Raw genomic sequence first — 19,989 nt, 5'->3', positions numbered from 1 at the left:
TAATGCATTATATTAGGGGGAAGTTGCTTTCCAAAAAAAGTAGTATTAGTCATACATATTAGGAGAAATTTGCACTAAAATTTTGTCTTCATTTGTTTTTAATATTGTTTTTAATGTTGCAACCCACCCAGAGACCTTGGGGTTAAGGATGGGTAATAAATACATTAAGAAGAATAATGCTGATGAATTTTCAGGAGGGCTTTTAAAATTGCAAAGTAATGCAGAATGTGCAGAACTGAATTTAAGAGTGGAAAAACTGAGAGAAACCAGAATTAACTGATTTGTCTATCCTCACCTCTCTCACAAGGCTGTTCCTGAATCTGGGTGCTACAACCAAAAAATGCCTCATCTTGGGTGCCCGTGCACTGGGATCTGGTGATTTTGGGGAGGAGGGAGGATTACCACACAGTGAAAAGCCTATGAAGCAGACTGAGCTTCTAGGGCAGGTTGCTGTGGGAGGAGGTGATTCTGGGGACGCTCAGGCTGGCCCCAAGCCATGGAGAGACTTAAAGGTCAAAATCAGCAACTTGAATTAAGCCCAGCAACAAATTGGCAACCTGTGAGGGCTATAAAATAACCGAGGTTTTGGCAGCAATCTAATCTGGAAGTGACTAAAACATGACTGACTGAGGCCAGGTCTTGTTTCTCAAAAAAGAAAAGGGGGGGGAGCACTGGGGGCACAGGGAGTGGAATGCCATACAATGGACCGATACCTTGGTGGTCGCCTCAATCCAGCTACTTATGCATGCAGCTCCTTCAAAGCTATTGATCCATCTTCCCCAGCTTTGGTTAATCTCAGTATATGCTTCTGGCATAGAAAGATGTCCCTGTCCAATCCCAGGAGACTTCTGGGATAGGGACCATTTCCTCATATATTGCACCCCTTGCAAAATCTGTGTTCTTGAAATCACACCTCTGCCACCAGTGGAATAAACATGCAAATCAGTAGCCCAAAAACTTCCGGATGGCACCAAACTGGCAATGACTTCCTTAATGTTTTGGATTGCATAACTTTACAGCCTGGGAGCACCTCCTGGGTGTCTGTTTAATGAGCTGCTGTTTCCTATGAAAAAGTCAACAGACCTGTAGAGCAAATAACTGCGGACCCTGCAAAAAAATAAAATAATCAAGGACTGTGTTGAAAAATAAGGCTCATTCCTACCATCCTGCCAGGTATGGAATAATTTGAGTGTGGGGATGGTTTGAGTTCAGACTTCTCTACAGAGGTCTGAAAATCCAAGGCTAAGACAGCAGCTGCTCTCTGTCTGCAGAGGGAGGCCTCTTGCTAAGCGATTTCCCAGCCAGAACTGCCAGGGGTTGCAATCCTATTTCTTCCCTGCAGTTCCTGGAAAATCGCTTTCTGGGTCTGTATAAATCTGTAGATGCCAGAGAACTTCTGAGGTTTTCAATTTTGCCTGAGTCAGCTCAGGATTGTAGCGGTGGTGTGGGGGGGGATGTACAGTATATGGAAGATGTGCAGTTTTGCAAAACATTTCTCAAGGTTTGCCTTTGACTCAGGGCTTAGAAATGTCTCCAAGCCTTGCATTTCATTTTTCCATTCCTGGGGGAAACCCTTTGTGGGGACAGTTCTCTTCAACGCAGCCTAGGAAGTAAGACTCGGAGTGCAACTGACAGCAGGGGTTTGTGAAGAAAGCAAGAATCAAGGGAAAGAGTTGGTTGCAGAGTTTTCTTTTGTTTTTGCAAGCTGTTTTGGGGTGTTTTAAAAATACACACATATTTGCATCTCTTCCCCCCTCCCCCGGCCAACTTTGTACTCCATTTTCTTGGGTATGAAGCAAGAAGATTCCAAATTTCAATTTGTGAAAGGGCCGTAGCTCAGTGGTGTAGCTCAGGTACCAGGGCTGCATATGCCACCCACCAAAGAATCCTGGGAAATGTAGTCTGTCCATCAAAGAGCTGCAATTCTCAGCACCCATAACAACCTACAGCTCCTAGGAATCTTTGGATGGTCATGTGCTTTAGTGTAGTGTGTACATGGCCTAGGTTAAATCCACAGCATGTCCAATAGGAGGACTGAGAGGACACTTTCAGGCAACCTATTTATTGAGCATTCATCCTGATTTGTTTGCCTAGAGATTAGATGATATATCAATGCAAGGGTTACCCTACAGTTTCTGGTGCATTCCCTGTTACTTTCCTTAAAACAAAATGTCTGATCTTTTGCGGAAGTGAGTTTGTTGCACAAGACCTCCCAATCATCTATAACTGGGATATTCGAACTTGATGGTGTTCAATTGAATGCTACCTCCAAATAGCCACTGTCTGGAAGCATCATCCAGAAAGATGTATTCCTGAGACCCTATAGCCTGTAAGAGTACAAAGTAGAGTATACTGAGTTATACTGACCAACAGGCTGTTAAATACAAAGTGGTTTCCTATGTTCAATAGCCACAAAATAACAAATTTGATTGTGGTCCACAAACTTTTGCCATAATAAATTTGTTAATTTTCTGTATTTATATGTTGTTCTTGTATTTACCTGAAAAACCAATAAAAATTATTTGGCTAAAAAAGTTGTTACTTTTTTTTAGATGCCGCAGGACTCTTTGTTGACATTCAACTGTGTTTCTTGGAAGCTGAGCAAGGTTGGTCCATTATGCATTTTTCTTCGAGTTGTGTTTGCTGCAGAAGATAACACAACCACCCCTCTAATAAGCTGTAATAAACTAAATGTCCAAGTGGTTGTGCAGTTAAGCCCAATTCGCAAACAGCCATGATCCACATCTGCATTATGCTACTTGAATGGGGAACGTGATGCACTATTAAGATAACTTTGGGTCATAATATGCTTGTGTTGTGCAACAACTACTTCTGTCATCCGCGTTGGGAAACTCACATATTTGCCTCTCTAGTTAAATAACCCAAACATGCAACTCAAACACTGGAGAAGGTGAAATATATCCGTAGAAATGTGGGGCCAGTTTCACATAACAACCTTGCCTGAAATTTGAGAAATTTCCCATCATTTCCAGCACTGTCTGTTCCAGCACTTTTAAAGTATTCAGCGCTTAGGAAATTGGCCTCTTTATAAAACCTCTCATTTGAAAGCTTGATAGCTGAAAGCCACATCCAGCTCTCTCTGCCTGGGTCCTGACAATGGGGATTCTATCTTGCTTCTGTCTCCTATGTCCAGGCTTCTATAGCACTTAACACACATTGTGTGATGTGTGAGCCAGGACTGCATTCAGGAACCTTCTCCATAACCAAGTTGGCTGGGGAGGTCTGTAAGGAAAAAGTAGCATTAATGGCAGCTATTTTAGTCCCCAGAAAGTAGGCTGTAGTTGTTGGCTGCTCCAAAAGTCCTTGGCAAATTTCACTGTGGATTTTTCTCTCCTTCCCACTACTTATTAGTTTTCTTACATTTTCTAGTTTGCTCTTTCTTTTTTTGCTTAAGGCAGGCAGCTGCCATTTTAGAACCTGAGGAAGAAAACCTGAATAAAGCTGCTGGTAAAGGGGTGACAGATACCTCGGGGAAGCCATAAGCAACCATGTAAGAACACAAGAAAATGTCCTGCCAAGATAGTTCTATTAAGTCCAGCATCTCATGATGACCAACCAGATGCCTTTGGGAAGCCCACAAGCAACAGCACTTCCTCCCACTCAGTTCAGAGGCTGAGCATAGTCAGTGTGGCTAGCATTGTCAACCCCCTTTTAAAGCCATCCAACTGGGTGACCATTGCTACATCTAGTGGCAGACACTTCCACAGGTTACAGTAACTATGTCCCATGCAGACAAGTCCTTTTTCTGTCTTGAATCTTGCACCTTTAAGCTTCTTTGGATGAATTCTAGAATTCTAGAAGGGGAAGAGAAACAATGATCCATTTTCTCCATGCAATGTGTCATTTAATAATGCAATGATGGCTAAGTTCCCCTTTAATTGGCTCCCCCCCCAAAAAAAATAAACCCTGAATAGCCCCAAAGCATAATGAAGAGGTAGAATAGCTCATTTTCTTGTACTGGGGACTTTCTTCTAACCTAACCTGGGAAGGGCAATTGTGGTCCTCAAGATATTTGTTGGACTCAAACTCCCATAAGCCTCAGTAGCATTGCCTGTGGGCAGGGATGATGGGGGTTGTAGTCCACCAACATTTAGAAGGCCGCAGGTTCCCTCCCCACTACCTAAACATTGTAAGGGGATTGTGGCAGCTACTGGGCCCAAGAGGGTTGAGGAGAACGAGAATCGTGGCAAGAAACATGAGGCTTTGTTTTGTTTTGTTTTCATTTGTTTTTCCTGTGTCTCCATCCTGATAGAAATCACTCCTCTGAAGCTGCTATTTGGTGTGGAGGGGAAGCTGCCCTCAGTGCTTGCTGTGCTGCCTCCCTGTGCTTCAGTTCTGGTCCCAATTGGCCACTGATCCTCCCACACTTGCAGCTGCCATTTTAAAGGTGGCATTTCACAAACCAAGCCTCTTGACTTGAGGCTGCTTTTTGCATGAAAGGCCAGAGGGGAGAACTTGCCTGCAGCCTGTATTTTCACACTGCAGATGTCAGGGATTAACCACAGTACCTTCTGCACACAGGATGCATTATTATTTGTTCATTTATATCCTGCCTTCCCTCCAGGGAAGTCAGAATGGCATACAAAATTCTCCCTCATCTTATCCTCGCAACAACCCTGTGAGATAAGTTAGGCTGAGGGATGGTGGGTTGTAGTTAACTAAGTTCTACTCTCAGTACACCCACTGGAATGAATGAACCTAAATTAGGCCACCTTCACAGCTCTGGGAAGGGAATAAGCCAGCTAGACATCTGAAGGGATTCACGCTCCCTCACATCCATTCCCAACCTCTCTCTCTGCTTCCCCCTTTGTAATGCCTCAGACTTTCCATTGAGAGCAAATGCAGGGCTAATTTCTTTCGGCTCCAGAAATGAGCACTGCTCTGTTAATGTAAGTAACCAAACCACAGTCTGGAAGGCAAACTGTACAACAAGGCACTGTGGGTTGGCAGGGAGAGGCCCCATTCAGGGATTTGCTTCCATGGGAAGACAGCTTCTGCAGACTCTCTAAGCAGCATTTCACAAATGAAAATGGGGGTCCGCTTGCAAAAACAAACCCCTGCCCTTGTCATTTACTGAATTACTTGGATATTAATAATCCACACTTTCATGATGTATATCATTGAGGCTTACAGCAAATGAAATACAATAAAATCAGGGATAGTTCAGCTGGTAGAGCATGAGACTCAGCATTGTGGGTTTGAGCTGTGTGATGGGCAAGAAATTCCTGCATTGCAGGCGATTGGACTAGACTACAATTCTATGATAACATCAGTAAAACATCTTCATTTAAAACTTCAGTAGATACTGATGGGTTAAAAAGAGGATTTCATATTGTGAAGACCTGCATAAACAGTGCAGCATTCAAAAGACGCCTGAAAGAAGTCAGGGGCAGTTCCTGCCAAACCTCTACTGGCAGGGAGTTCCACAGGTCAGGGCCTGCAACTCTAAAGGTTTGGTTCCTGGTAGAGGCAAACAAGACATCCATGCTGTGGGGAACCACTGGAAGGGCCCCAATGGAGGATCCCATGCTAAGGACCACAGTTTGATCCTCCTTCCCCACTGCACCCCATTGATGTATGCCAGGCTTTGCCAACCTGGTGCCCTCCAGATGTTTTTGACTACAGCTCCCAATATGCTGATGGGAGCTGTAGTCAAAAACATGGGAGTCAGTGGTCTGATGGGTGCTGTGGTCCAAAAATATCCAGAGAGTGACAGGCTGGTGAAAACAGGACTCAGTGCTGTGCTGCTTTACCCTGCAAGAACTTGTTTACTGTTGAGTTCAAAGCCAAGAAGTTGATTAGCGAAAAGAACATATATTTCAAAAGCAGAATTGTCCTCCAGTAGTTTATCGGCAGCTTAAAATAGGGGCAGCGAAGAGATTAAATTATGTTTGCATGTTAATGAGAAACTACCTAATTTGCACTTATTGAACCAATACACAAACCAAATCACAAGCTATCCCTTGGAATTCGCACATCTCTGAACTTTGCGATGCAGTTCTCCAACGAAACAACATATTTAAAAATGCATGTATTAGGGCAAAGTCTGTGTGGGAAAATGCACACATTACTGAAAATAAGATACAACACTGCATTGTATTATAGGAAATTGTTTGCAAAAATGTACAATGGTTATGCTTTGCCTCCATGGTCAGATGAATACCACTTGCTGGAAACCACAGCAGGTAGGCAGAAGGCTCTCGTGGTCAGATCCTGCTTGCCTTTTTTTCCTACGAGCATCAGGCTGGCCACTCTGAGAATGGGATGCTGAGCTAGATGGGCCATTGGCCAACATGTTCTCTTATATTCTTATGGTCCCCAGAAATATTTGGGGGAAGCCATGGCTGTTTAAAGTGGCATGATACTGCTTGAAAAGTACAGTGTGGATAAGGCCTTAGCCTCAGGCAGCTTCCCGTGTTCCCATGACAATGGCATCCGAACTGGTTGTCAGCTTGGCTTCCACCTGCAGCAACTCCTTGGCCCTGAACAATCTCATTAAGACGTGTCAAACATTAGGAAGGCAAAGAGAGAGAGAGAGCACTATATAGAGAGCAGAGCAGCGGATGAGGTGGCTGTGGCTTTCGTTGCCTGTAGGCCTTTGTTCCTGTCCCAGCTGGGCTTGATTAAGCTCTCTTGGCATTCCGGCACGTTTAATAGCTCTTTGCTTCCAGCGCAGGGGCCTGGCAGAGAACGAGCGTTTCGTCACAGAGGCAGCCTCAAGCGCTTAAGGCAGTTGTGGGGGGGGGCAGGGCGGGGGGAGAACCTTCAATTTTCCAACTCAGGAGGGAGAGTCTAAAAGAAGAGCTATCTGGGTTCTGAGCTGTCAAAAACTCTGTAAGGACCCCATCGAGCTTGCTCTGCAACAGAGGCTGGGATCTGCTCTCCTCGTTGCCTCTGCTCCACCGATTCTCCGCTCTTTCTGTCTTGCACACCAGCCAAAAATAAAGAGGGGGGGGAGTTGCAAACAACTGAAAAGTTGGAGAGGAGGCTTGCCAGATCTGATGGTGACGTGGGCTGCAAGCTCCCTGCTAGTTTGCTTGCTTGCTGGGGACACGATTGCTCTCCAACGCTCCTCTTCCCCCACTGCTTAGGAATATGGCCAGCTGTGTGTAGCACCTCCGACAGGTAAGAGAACTAATCCCTCCCAGTTTGATTCAGAACTCTCTCTCTCTCTCTCTTTCGAACATCTGTTTCCAGGGCCGCGAGAACTTTTTGATTTGCTCCCGGGTAACTTTGCTTGCTGAAGCAAGGATGCTGTTTGAGGCAAAGCAGGGGGGAGGAGGGGGTGTTGGCTGGAAGGCAAGTTTTCAGGTACAGTTTTCAGGCCACCTAAGCCGCGGAAGGTGATTAGCTAAGCTGCTGCAAGTTTGCCATACCACTGTGGATCTCATGCTTTATCACCATGGTTGACTCCTGGATGAAATCCTTCCAGAACCCGGCTAGAAAGCAGCTCTCAGAGTTATCTTAAATTTGCTTAGCTTTAGGGCTCTGTGTTGTTGGGTGTGGGTCTGTATAGTGTAAGCTTAGGGAGATGCGGAGGAGCAAAGACAGAGGCTTTGTAATGCATCATGTACCTTTCCATAAACACCTCCAGATGTGCTTTATGTGCAATAAATCCTGTTTTAAGGGGGGCAATAAGAGGAATCCTTGCCTCTTAGGAGAAGCTTCTTTTCAAGCAAAAAGCATGACTGTATCCTTCTGGAAACAGGGCACCTTTAACAGGAGGTGAAGAAAAGGAGTAATTTTTGGAAGGGGATTTAGCACAAGCTTTCTGTACACACACCTGCGAGGAAATTGTAACGTGGGCTATGTGAGGCCCCCTTTTTATTATTTATCTAACTTGCAGAATTTACACAGGAGTGTGAATTCCCTCCCTCCCCCTTTCATTTGACACATCAATCAACCTGAGATCAAAGGAGGATCATAAATGCAGATCTCCAGAGGGTGCGTTGCAAGTTTTCCCCTCCATTTAAAACTTAATCACTTTGGAGATTCCCACCCCCTGCTTCAAGGCAGATCAGCTAAAATGAACCAGGATTATTATTATTATTATTATTATTATTATTATTATTATTATTTTGCCAGTTTGTGGAGCTGCTCACTGTAGGATGTGGCCTGGCATGGGGTGGAGGAGAATTTTGTTTGGGCCAGGTATTTCAGCAAATTCATAGAACAATTGAATGGTGGATTGGAAGGGACCCAAAGGGTAATCTAGATGAATGCCCTGCAAATTGACCTAACCCACACCTTCCAAACATGGCTTGGGACATAGTTAACCTTCTGATTTCAGAATTCTCAGGATTTTTGTGATCTTGGCTCAGAAAGCACCAAATTGCATACAAATGTGCATATTTTAGAACAAATTACATATAGGAATACATAAATATGCATTTAAAAACTTGCTTAAATACCAGTTTCTGTAGAGATTTTATATAGAAAAACAGATTAATGGGGAAACAGAACAGGATAGACTTATTAATGAGCACCGGTCAAATTGGCACAAAGTGTAAATAGAGGGATTTGCCCCTCCTTTTGCCCCTCCTTAGTTCCTCATGCCATCCAGTGCAAACACCCCTGCAGAGATTAACTTGATGACTGCATAGGTAGAGTCAGGTCCCCCAAATTATTTAAAGCAATGTATACTATGAAGGGGCCAAGATTCCTGCATAACTTCCTGTGTTTCATTTATGCAGCACATAAATGTGCATCTGAATTTGGCTCACCATGCTTGAAGTTCTCCTAAATGTGTAGGGACATTGCAGAGCTTACCATGGACTGCTGTTTGGAAATGCTTTGGAGTGTCCTATTTCCACCCCCCTCCATTTCAGTTTTGGAGCTAACTGTGGCTAGTGTTCTGTCTGCACTGGTGTTTTAGTTACCCAATAATTAGCCCAAACCCAAGCATGTAAAGCTGGTTCTTTTAATCACAGTTGCAAAATGTGGCTTGGCATCAGCTACGGTTCATGGAAAGACTGGTGTGGATGTCCTTCTAACATCACGGTTAGCTTTAAAACTAGAAGGGAACAGTGAGTCACTGCACAGGTAGCCAAGGTAGGAGGGATGACGATGAGTGTGCCAGCTGGTGGGGCACCCCACTTCCCTACTCACAGGGGAGCCTGGGCAGCGCTAAGTGGGAAAGTGCTGGCAGAGGAGGTGGAAGCCTCTGCCTTGGAGAGATTTCAAAAATCTTTCAACTGCTGGGGCAATTGATTTGGGCTATAACCCATGCATTTTAAAAGAGCTTTGCTGGCCCATTCAAAGTGCTGGTAATTGCTTTCAAAGCCTTAAAGGGCTTAGAGCTCAGGGGGCCTGACAGAATGCTTTCTCCTGTGTTGATCTGCCTGTGCCCTCTTAGGCCACTCACTAAGTATTTTTGTCAAGTGCTGCCTTGGTCAGGTGTGAGGTGAAGCAGGTGGCAAACGAGGAAGGCGGCATCTATGCCTGTAGCACCCTGACAATGGATCATTGCCTGATCTCTAGGATGCTGACTTGGCATCCGTGTGGTTTTCCTTTTGACATCAGGCAGAGCACACTTTTGGTTTCCCAGGCCTTTTAAATTGCTGCAGTGTCTCTTCTGTGGATTGAACTCTTACTTATTGTTTTTATCTACATGCAGGTTCTGAGTTTTTTAAAAATTTATTCTTTCTTTTTAAAAAGTGTTGCATAGTGCATATGGTAGGATACAATAACAACACAAACAGGACATGACATAACAGTGCACATCAAAGAAGTGTCAGGCATCACGCCCAGAGGGTCGCATCCAGAGATAAAGAGCAGCTTGAGAATCTGTAGGAACAATTTAATCAAGAAGGTGTCTAGGTAATAGGTCCAGCCAAAAGGGGTTTGTTTGTTTTGTTTTGTTTTGTTTTCTAGTAGTTGGTGGTATTATAAGGTCTCCCTGCCTGGCTAAATGACACAAATGGGGATTCCAACTGCCTGAAGATTAATTTATCACATTTACTTTCAGCCCTCAAAACACATTGCTGTTGGGTCAATTTTTTTCTGGCCACATTATGGTCCACCATCCTTGAATAGTGAAGCATGTTGAGTTGTTTCCATTGATGGGCAATTTCCATTCTAGCTGTCGCTAAGAGACAAATGATAAGGCATATCAAGCCATTCATTGGGGGGGAAATGATAGGAGAACCAGTCCTGGATCTAGAAACACAATCTGATTAACAGTAGTAATTACTTGGACTACTCTAGACCAAAATCCCTGCACCACTGAACACATCTACCACTTGTAGGACATTGTTCCTATCCGATTGCACCATGGTTCATGGGACTTAGCTTCACAGTTTGAGTGTGGCCTCCCTCAGCCTTACTGACACTGGCTTCATCAGTAGTTTTAACCAAATAGCTTTACTCGCTCTTTTTTTTATTTACATTTGTGTTAGGGGACTCATAAAGTGAATTTTATGTAGGGCAGTAAATAAATGCTTTCAATAAATAAATATAAATAAAATATCTCAACAGTTCACTCCTGGGCAGGCCCTTCATAAATCTCCAATTTCCCTGTGTTATTCAGAATGGCTTGTTTCCCTGGGTTAGGAATGTGTGCACAATCCCTGGGCTATTTTGCTACAGGCGCTCCCAAGTCCTCGTAAAACACAATTTGCAGAAGAAGGTTAAACCTCTGTGTCTCTGGGAAGGCACAGCAAGCTTCCAGGGAGTCCAGACATTCCCCCCGGAAGTAAAGATGGAGTCCAAAGAGAATTGGGTGGTGGAATTTCACCTGGGCAAAATTTAAGCCAAGGGACTGCACCCCAGGAGTGGGCCCACTGACAAGAGCACCTAGACCTGGTGTGGTAAGGAGGTAGGATCACTGGGGGAGGGGGGCACAGAGAATCCTTTCCCCAAAGTCCCTCCAAAACCTGGAGTCAACACTGTTCTCTTCAGACTAAACCTAGGAGAAATCTGAGGAGACTCAAACCATTTTACAAACGGTATCCCATAAATACCATAACCGAGACTGTGGTTTGGCAAAAGGAAAAACTGAGCAGAATCTGGAGATGGAAGGGAGATGTGAGGGATTTCAAAGGAAGCCTGAAGACTTTTGATAAGACTTGCAAAAGCATTCAGGGGTAAGTGTGTGTAAATTCCTATCTACAATAGTTGGTCCAGCCTGAGATGGGCAGGGAAGAGTTTGGTTATAGGAAATGAGGAGGAGGAGGAGGAGGAGGAGGAGGAGGAGGAGGAGGAGGAGGAGGAGGAAGAAGAAGAAGAAGAAGAAGAAGAAGAGGGAAAAAAATCACATAGTGGAGCAGTTGTAGGTGGCTAGTTACTGGTTGGCCACTGTGTGAATAGGATGTTGGATGCCTTTGGATGCTTTTGTCTCTTCTTGTGAACTTGGAACCTCCTCCTGTGCTCCCCCTACTGGGGAAAACATAGAGGAGGGTCCAAAATTGCCCCCCCCCCAATCCGCAGACTGGAAACTTGGCTGTGATTCCTGAAAGACATCCTCCCTGCCTTGTTGTTGTTGTTTAGTCATTTAGTCGTATCCGACTCTTCATGACCCCATGGACCAGAGCACGCCAGGCACTCCTGTCTTCCACTGCCTCCCGCAGTTTGGTCAAACTCATGCTGGTAGCATCTAGAACACTGTCCAACCATCTCGTCCTCTCTTGTCCCCTTCTCCTTGTGCCCTCCATCTTTCCCAGCATCAGGGTCATTTCCAGGGAGTCTTCTCTTCTCATGAAGTGGCCAAAGTATTGGAGCCTCAGCTTCAGGATCTGTCCTTCCAGTGAGCACTCAGGGCTGATTTCCTTCAAACCAAAGTTAAGGTAAAGGTACCCCTGCCCGTACGGGCCAGTCTTGACAGACTCTAGGGTTGTGCGCTCATCTCACTCTAGAGGCCGGGAGCCAGTGCTGTCCACAGACACTTCCGGGTCATGTGGCCAGCGTGACGAAGCTGCTCTGGCGAACCTGCACCAGAGCAGCACACGGAAACGCCGTTTACCTTCCCGCTATAAAGCGGTACCTATTTATCTACTTGCACTTAAGGGTGCTTTCGAACTGCTAGGTGGGCAGGAGCTGGGACCGAACGATGGGAGCTCACCCCGCCGCGGGGATTCGAACCACCGACCATGCGATCGGCAAGTCCTAGGCGCTGAGGTTTTACCCACAGCGCCACCCGCGTCCCTTGAGTGCATCCAACCAAAGTTAGGTATATGGAAATTCATCAGGTTTCAGTGGGGAAGTTAATCTTAGTAGCAGTGAGATGAGCCTGCCCAGAAGGGGACAGAGCAGGGCAGCAGCAGGGTCAGGATAGTTTTTGGTTGTTGATGCCATGGCTACAAACCTTGTGCTCCCCATGTTTACCCCACCGCAGCTCAGCAAGTAGGAACATTGTTGCAAACAAGGAACCCCTGCCTCTCCAACACCATTCCTCATGTGCCACGATTCGTTACTGGAATAATAACGGAGTTTACAGCAGGTTCTTTCCTGAGCTGGCAAAATCAGTCCTCCAAAGTTCAGTCGCAGCCCTGCTAACCATCCCGACACACCCCAAAAATATTTCTATCCTGTTTTCTGGACACTGGCACACATCGCGCCCCTCTTGGAACAAATAACTCCCCTCTGCACACACCAGTTTCTTCTTGTGTGTGAAGTTTCATCCAAGGTACAGGCCAGGAGCAAAACTGGGCCTGGGGAAAGTCAGCCAAAAATGAGTCGGGGACACTTGGTCTTCCTTTACTCGGCTCTCCCCTGTCATAATGGACCTTCTTCCAGAAGACTCATCATTCCAGAGGCTGGGGTTGTACGCAGGGTTTCCACTGAGAGCAAATAAAAAAGAAGAAAAGAGGAGACACTAATTTGAACTACAAACAATTCTACAAAATATCCTGTCAGCTCATCCCTTAGCACCAGAAGGCTCCCATAATTGCTTCACATCAAGGAGTCCACAGAAGCTGTGAAACGCTAAACCACGATTCCCTGAAAGCAGCTTTCCAGATGTAGCAGCTAATCTGGGCTCTACTCATTACACACACACACTCTCCGCCACACAACCACCACAGGCTTATCGCTGCAGCCAGTGGATATTGCTGAAAATGACATTTTGATGCAAATTTGGGCAAAACAGTACTGAAATTTTGCAACCACCTTAAAGGGCTTTGAAAGGATGGGTGGCATGCCGTGAGGTTGTACAGAGCAATCGTGCACCCCTAATTTAGCACCACTTAGGGTAAGAAGCAGCCAACCTGGTGCCCTCCAAATGGGAGTGCTGGGAGTTGGAATCTAAGAACATCTGGAGGGCATTATGTTGGCTACCCTGACTTAGATCCTGACTATGTGGTACAGTCATCACTTGGAAAGTAGTGTTAAATAGCCAGGCTCTGAGTGTTGAATTCTGATGCTCTTCCTGAAGCAGACAGAAAAAGCTGGAGAGAATCATAGTCTGCTTCTCTTATCTCCCTTTTAGTAGCTAATATTCCCACTGGGTTGGGAAGGAGAAGAGCAGGGATAATTAGCTGCTGAGATAGAAGGTGGGTCCTTTGTTGTTCCAATGAAATGGCAGACATGTTGACCCTTCTCTTTTCTCAAGGGGCCCTTGCTGACATCTGCTCCCTCTCTCTTCTAGGTGCAGCATTCCCAGCAGTGCCTGCCTGGGCTACCAAAGACCCACCATGTGGGGAACCCCTTTTTCCATCTTGTGCTTGTTTGGCATCGTCTTTGGCACCAGCAGAGGAGGGAAATTGCTTGCTCCTCAGGAAGGTAAGAGAACCATCATGGCCGACACAGATGGCCAGTTCCTTAATGGGATGTAGATGGATCACTAAGATTGTGTTGTGAGATACACGTCAGAAAAATCCACAGAAATGGATCCAGGCTCCTGGTGTTTGGAATGAATGTTGGGTTTCAGGTGTCTGCACCCTTTGTGGAGGCAATTTGGCTTTGTACACGCTTTCCCTTTTCACATCTTACAGTAAGTGAAGTCAGGATTCTACTGGAAATAATGTGTAACTTTTAATGAACTAAAGCTGAGCCCTACCGTTAATTAAAGTGCCAGCAAAGCAAACTGAAAAACATCCAACTGAAAGAGTCGCAGCAGTTCTCAGCATTAATTAATTCAAGTTTCAGTGTTGAATATATGCAAATCCTTTTGGCACTAAAGAAAGGTTCCAAAACTATGACACCAATGAAAGATGGGATCCAAATCGTTTTGATGATTACTGTGGCTAATTCACGCAACACTGTGTGAGGTGGCAATGTCTTTTAGGGCTGCCTTTCCCCCTTAATTTTCTTAACATACTGTTATAGGTTGGGGGTGGTGTCAGTCTGGATGATGCCCATGAGTCCCTTCCAACCTGTGATCATGTGACTGTGAGGTTACAATCTACAAGAGGAAACCTGGTTAACTTTTGTTAAGGTTATGGTCTCAGCTGGCCTGTTAAGTGCTGCCATTTACTAGTCCAAAGAGGTTTCCATAGAGACAAATGGGAGTAACACCCCCTCACCTCACCTAGTTGGAAAAGACATCGCCTTGTAAGGTAGCAGCAGTACAATGGCCAGAGATTTGTATGTGAGTTTTGGCTGATGCTGGAAGCTGGAGAGACTGAGGCTTGTCTTGCTCGGTGCTGGTCCCAAGAGCTTGGGGCTTCCCTGTAACCCTGATGCGGAAGCAAGATCTGTTGGGGTGTTGATGCTGAGATCCCCTCCAGCCTATGGTCAGGTTGTATATACGTGTGTTGTTGTTTAGTCATTTAGTCGTGTCCGACTCTTCGTGACCCCATGGACCAGAGCACGCCAGGCACCTCTGTCCTCCACTACCTCCCGCAGTTTGGTCAGACTCATGCTGGTAACCTCGAAAACACTATCCAACCATCTCGTCCTCTGTCGCCCCCTTCTCCTTGTGCCCTCCATCTTTCCCAGAATCAGTGTCTTCTCCAGGGAGTCTTCTCTTCTCATGAGGTGGCCAAAGTACTGGAGCCTCAGCTTCATGATCTGTCCTTCCAGTGAGCACTCAGGGCTGATTTCCTTAAGAATGGATGCGTTTGATCTTCTTGCAGTCCATGGGACTCTCAAGAGTCTCCTCCAGCACCATAATTCAAAAGCATCAATTCTTCGGCGATCAGCCTTCTTTATGGTCCAGCTCTCACTTCCATACATCACTACTGGGAAAACCATGGCTTTAACTATACGGACCTTTGTTGGCAAGGTGACGTCTCTACTTCTCAAGATGCTGTCTAGGCCTGTCATTGCCCTTCTCCCAAGAAGCAGGCGTCTTTTAATTTCGTGGCTGCTGTCACCATCTGCAGTGATCATGGAGCCCAAGAAAGTAAAATCTCTCACTGCCTCCATTTCTTCATATGAAACCATATATCCTAAAGACACTACAGTCTCCATTGACTTTTAATTCCAAGGAAATGGAACCCTGGGGCAAGCACAGGAACCCCTGAAATCTCTTGCTGCCTGGAGATTGAGGTGTGAGCAACAATACAATGGTTTGGTGTCAAGGATGAAGGTGGCCTTGGGGCAAGAACTTGGTTATCCACCCCATTATCGCATATGGAATCAAGCCCCTGCTTCAAAGAGCTTACACTTTAAAATTCAGCACCAGGGAATCAACAGAAGAAAGAGAGGAAAGTGAGGCAGAGGAAGAATATGCAAAACATCACTCTGCTCCCCCTGATAATGTTATAGATTGATAGGTGCTAGAATTCAATTAAGGTTTGGGGATGTCAAAGCTAATTTCCTTAGAGATGATAGCCAGATTCATGTGTATTTAAGGTAGAATAATTGAATCATAGAGTTGGACGGGATCTCAAGGGTCATATAGTCCAATTTCTGGGTGTGTATTTAAGCTGTGTGATATTCTGTTAATCCTTTAATTAGCATGTGTGAAGGCTCATTAAGTCAGACCCAGTGTGCTGGATTGTGTGTCCGACATTCTTAATCCTGTGAAATCAACATGGGTTCAAAGGCAATGGAGTCAGCCTTTGAGGTGAGAGTCTGGGGGTGTAAGCACTGCAAAAGCATCATAGAACTGGGTGTGGGAATACTGATGAGTGGGGCCTCTCTCTGCGTTACAGAATACCAGGTTAGCAAGGTTAGAGCAGGTGGGATATGACTGTTCTCAGGAAAAGGCAAGCTGCAGGGCAAGGATGCTACTGCCTTTGTAAGAGGCTGGCCCCACATGGGATGGGATGCTCAGAACCCCCTTCATTAGGCACAGGTTGTATATATGTTTAAATAAACCATATATCATAAAGACACCACAGACTCTGCTGTGCCCTGTTGTCCAAAAGGGGACACAGATCCTGGTAAGCACACCTGGTACCCCTGGAATCTTGCACCACACAGAGACTGGGCTGGTGTGTAACAATATGTAAAATAATAAATGAAGGGGGAATGCTCCTGAGCATGTGTAAAGGGCCTCTTTGTCACCACTGGCTAACTTCAGCTTCACAGTTGCTACTGCACTTGTGCACACTGCTGACCATCCTGTAAAACTGGTGCATGTGTCAGCCTTCAGATTGCAGGGCCTTGTGTGTGTTTTCTACTGCTCGCAAGCCTGGTGTTGCCTGCCACAAACATCTGAGAGGCAATCTTGTCCCCAGGTGTGAAGGTCCTTGCAGTGACCTCCGGATCAATCCCAGGCCGAAAACACTGTGATTTCTGCACCACCTCCGCAATCGTGCGGGACTCTGGAGGGCAAAATTCAGCTGTGAAAGGCAAGATAAACCTCGGCTCGTTGCTGAATTAATCTGCTGGCATCTCCGACTGACGGATAGAAGTGCTCCAAGGTGCATGTTCAGCAACAATTTGCTGTGACTGATAGCTGCCTTCATCGCTCCTGGCATTTTGCTGCAGGCGGCCTCTTGAGACTTTCGTGGGCTGCCCATGCAGCAATATGAAACGGACTCCAGCACCCCGCCTGGGTTATCATAACTGGATGTGCATATCTGTCCGTTCAGTTCAGATCCCCAATTCGGTCTCCATTCCTGGGGAGCTGCTATATCTAGCCAGGGAAAGGCTTAGCATAGTGGAGCGATGGGTGGTGGCGGGGGAGGAAGGCACTCTGCTTCTCTCTCTCTCTTTTTTTATAAGATATTTATTAGGATTTTACAAAAAGCAAAAGTTAACAGAATAAAAAAAAAGACAAGAAAAAAAGAAACAATACAAAAAATACAAAAATACATAAAAAAGAAAATACAAAATACAAAAAAGAAATAAGTAGAAAAAGTTAAAAACAAATCCATTTTTTTCATATCTTTAAGCTCGTTTGCTTGTTTCCTTGACCTCCTCACACCTCCCTTTTTTGTATTCCCGTTCACATAGTCAGTTCAGCAAATCCTTACCCTCTTTCATTTATCTTAACTTTATATCTTAACATATTATAACTGTATATTTTCATCCATTATCAGTCCATTTCTACATAGTCTTATTGGCCTTGTTGCTAATGCCACTTAATTTCAATCCAACATCATTTTAACATTCATTAATTTTACAATATTTCCGCAAATAGTCTTTAAATTTCTTCCAATCTTCTTCCACCAACTCTTCTCCCTGATCTCGGATTCTGCCAGTCATTTCTGCCAGTTCCATATAGTCCATCACCTTCATCTGCCACTCTTCCAGGGTGGGTAAATCTTGTGTCTTCCAATACTTTGCAATGAGTATTCTTGCTGCTGTTGTAGCATACATAAAGAAAGTTCTATCCTTCTTTGGCATCAATTGGCCGACTATGCCCAGGAGAAAGGCCTCTGGTTTCTTCAGGAAGGTATATTTAAATACCTTTTTCATTTCATTATATACCATCTCCCAGAAAGCCTTAATCCTTGGGCATGTCCACCAAAGGTGAAAGAATGTACCTTCGGTCTCTTTACATTTCCAACATTTATTATCGGGCAAATGATAGATTTTTGCAAGCTTGACTGGTGTCATGTACCGCCTGTATATCATTTTCATAATATTCTCTCTTAAGGCATTACATGCCGTAAATTTCATACCTGTGGTCCACAACTGTTCCCAGTCAGCAAACATAATGGTATGTCCAACATCTTGTGCCCATTTAATCATACCAGATTTAACCGTTTCATCTTGCGTATTCCATTTCAACAGCAAGTTATACATTCTTGAAAGTATCTTAGTTTTGGGATCTAACAGCTCTGTTTCCAGTTTTGATTTTTCCACCTGGAAGCCAATTTTTTTGTCCAAATTATAAGCCTCCCTTATTTGATAATAGTGAAGCCAGTCTCGCACTTTGTCTTTTAGTTTCTCAAAACTCTGCAATTTCAATTTGTCTCCTTCTTGCTCCAAAATTTCCCAATATTTCGGCCATTTGGCCTCCATATTGAGCTTTTTCTGAGCCTTTGCTTCCATCGGTGACAACCACCTTGGGGTTTTATTTTCAAGTAAGTCTTTATATCTTATCCAGACATTAAACAATGCTTTCCTGACAATATGGTTTTTAAATGCTTTATGTGCTTTAACCTTGTCGTACCACAAATATGCATGCCACCCAAAAACGTTATTAAAACCTTCTAGATCCAAAATGTCTGTGTTCTCAAGAAGCAGCCATTCTTTCAACCAGCAGAATGCTGCTGATTCATAATAAAGTTTAAGGTCTGGCACTCTGCTTCTCCATGGCTTGGGGACCAAAAGTGCATGTTTGCCACAAAATTGGCTTCTTTGCAGTGGGAAAATGTAGAAACCCCAAATATAGGTAAATATTAAAGAAGGGAATGATAGCTTTATGGAGAAGGACTCCAACTCGCTAGTGTCAGAGGATAATGCTTTGCATGCAGAAGGTAAAAGATAAAGGTAAAGGGACCCCTGACCATTAGGTCCAGTTGTGGACGACTCTGGAGTTGCGCGTTCATCTAGCTCTATAGGACAAGTGAGCAGGCGTTTGTCCGCAGACAGCTTGCGGGTCATGTGGCCAGCATGACTAAGCCGCTTCTGGCGAACCAGAGCAGCAAACGGAAACACCGTTTACCTTCCCGCCAGAGCGGTACCTATTTATCTACTTGCACTTTTGGGTGTGCTTTCAAACTGCTAGGTTGGCAGGAGCAGGGATCGAGCAACGGGAGCTCACCCCGTCGCAGGGATTCGAACCACCGACCTTCTGATCGGTAAGTCCTAGGCTCTGTGGTTTAACCCACAGCGCCACGCAATACTGTGTCCAAATGCCAGGATCTCTGGGGTTGTTTTTTTAAAATAAATAAATAAATGATTTGGTAGCAGGTGATGTAAAAGACCAATAATTGTAGGCAGTAATGGGCAAAAAGCACAAATAATCTAGCCAGGTATTGGGAGCTTCCTGTGTTTCAAAAGTGTAGATTCTTTCTCTCTCTGACATGCAAGGAAACAGTGGCAAGATTTCTACTCCACTCTGGACCCTCCAGTCTGGAGCTGCTTTTTGTGAGTTTATTCTGCAACAGATCATTGATAGAACAATCGTGCATTAAGTGCTCTGGAGGCTGCTCCACTATAATAGATCCAGTAAGAAATGCCCTGTATGGGAACATCTTATGCTCAACAAATGTGTTGAGGGGTGTGTGCGTGCATATGTGCAAACTCGCATGTGGGGGTGCTGAACTGAGTCTTTGATCTGGGTGAAAGAAAGCCTAGATTCACCCCTGGGTGGTGGAATGTCCTTCAAGGGATGTTTTTAAACTCTACTATTCTATTATACTATGGCCTGAGTGCAACAGCAGCACTCTCTTGCATTTTCCAGCAACTGGTCTTCGGGGATACAGTATTTTGTCTCCAAAACCAGAGGCCTCCTCCATGCATAGCACTTGCTTTGCCACTGAGCTATATAGACTTTCCCCGGAGTTGGAAGAGGGAGTGGCTCAAAGGAATGTAAGAAATAAAAGGAAAGCAGGGAGAGAGAAAGGGAGAATTGGCAGGAGGGAGAGGTACAAATGGGCAGGAGCTGGAGGGCAATTTTTACATATGGATTGTTTAAAAAGAACAGAATCTTTGGTTGCAGGCCAGCCAAATCTCAACTGGGGGGGG

The 19,989-nt window shown here is 45.0% G+C and overlaps 1 protein-coding gene across 4 annotated transcripts in view; it reads left to right on the top strand.

Moving 5' to 3' along the window:
* Positions 1-6,767: 6,767 nt before the first annotated feature.
* COL16A1 (collagen type XVI alpha 1 chain) overlaps positions 6,768-19,989 on the top strand; it is a 125,514-nt gene continuing 112,292 nt past the window's right edge. For 2 of the 4 annotated variants that reach the window (XM_053398952.1, XM_053398949.1), the window contains exons 1-2: positions 6,768-7,146; positions 13,604-13,737. In XM_053398952.1, the coding sequence (XP_053254927.1) occupies positions 13,650-13,737 (88 nt within the window). In that variant the 5' untranslated portion in view covers positions 6,768-7,146; positions 13,604-13,649. The remainder of the gene's footprint in view (positions 7,147-13,603; positions 13,738-19,989) is intronic. The other 2 variants (XM_053398951.1, XM_053398950.1) reach the window with 1 other exon arrangement.

Source organism: Podarcis raffonei, chromosome 8 (assembly GCF_027172205.1).
Source record: "Podarcis raffonei isolate rPodRaf1 chromosome 8, rPodRaf1.pri, whole genome shotgun sequence".
In the NCBI taxonomy this organism is placed as follows: domain Eukaryota; kingdom Metazoa; phylum Chordata; class Lepidosauria; order Squamata; family Lacertidae; genus Podarcis; species Podarcis raffonei.
Note: the sequence above shows the minus strand (reverse complement) of the source record. Positions and strands in the feature narration are given on the sequence as shown.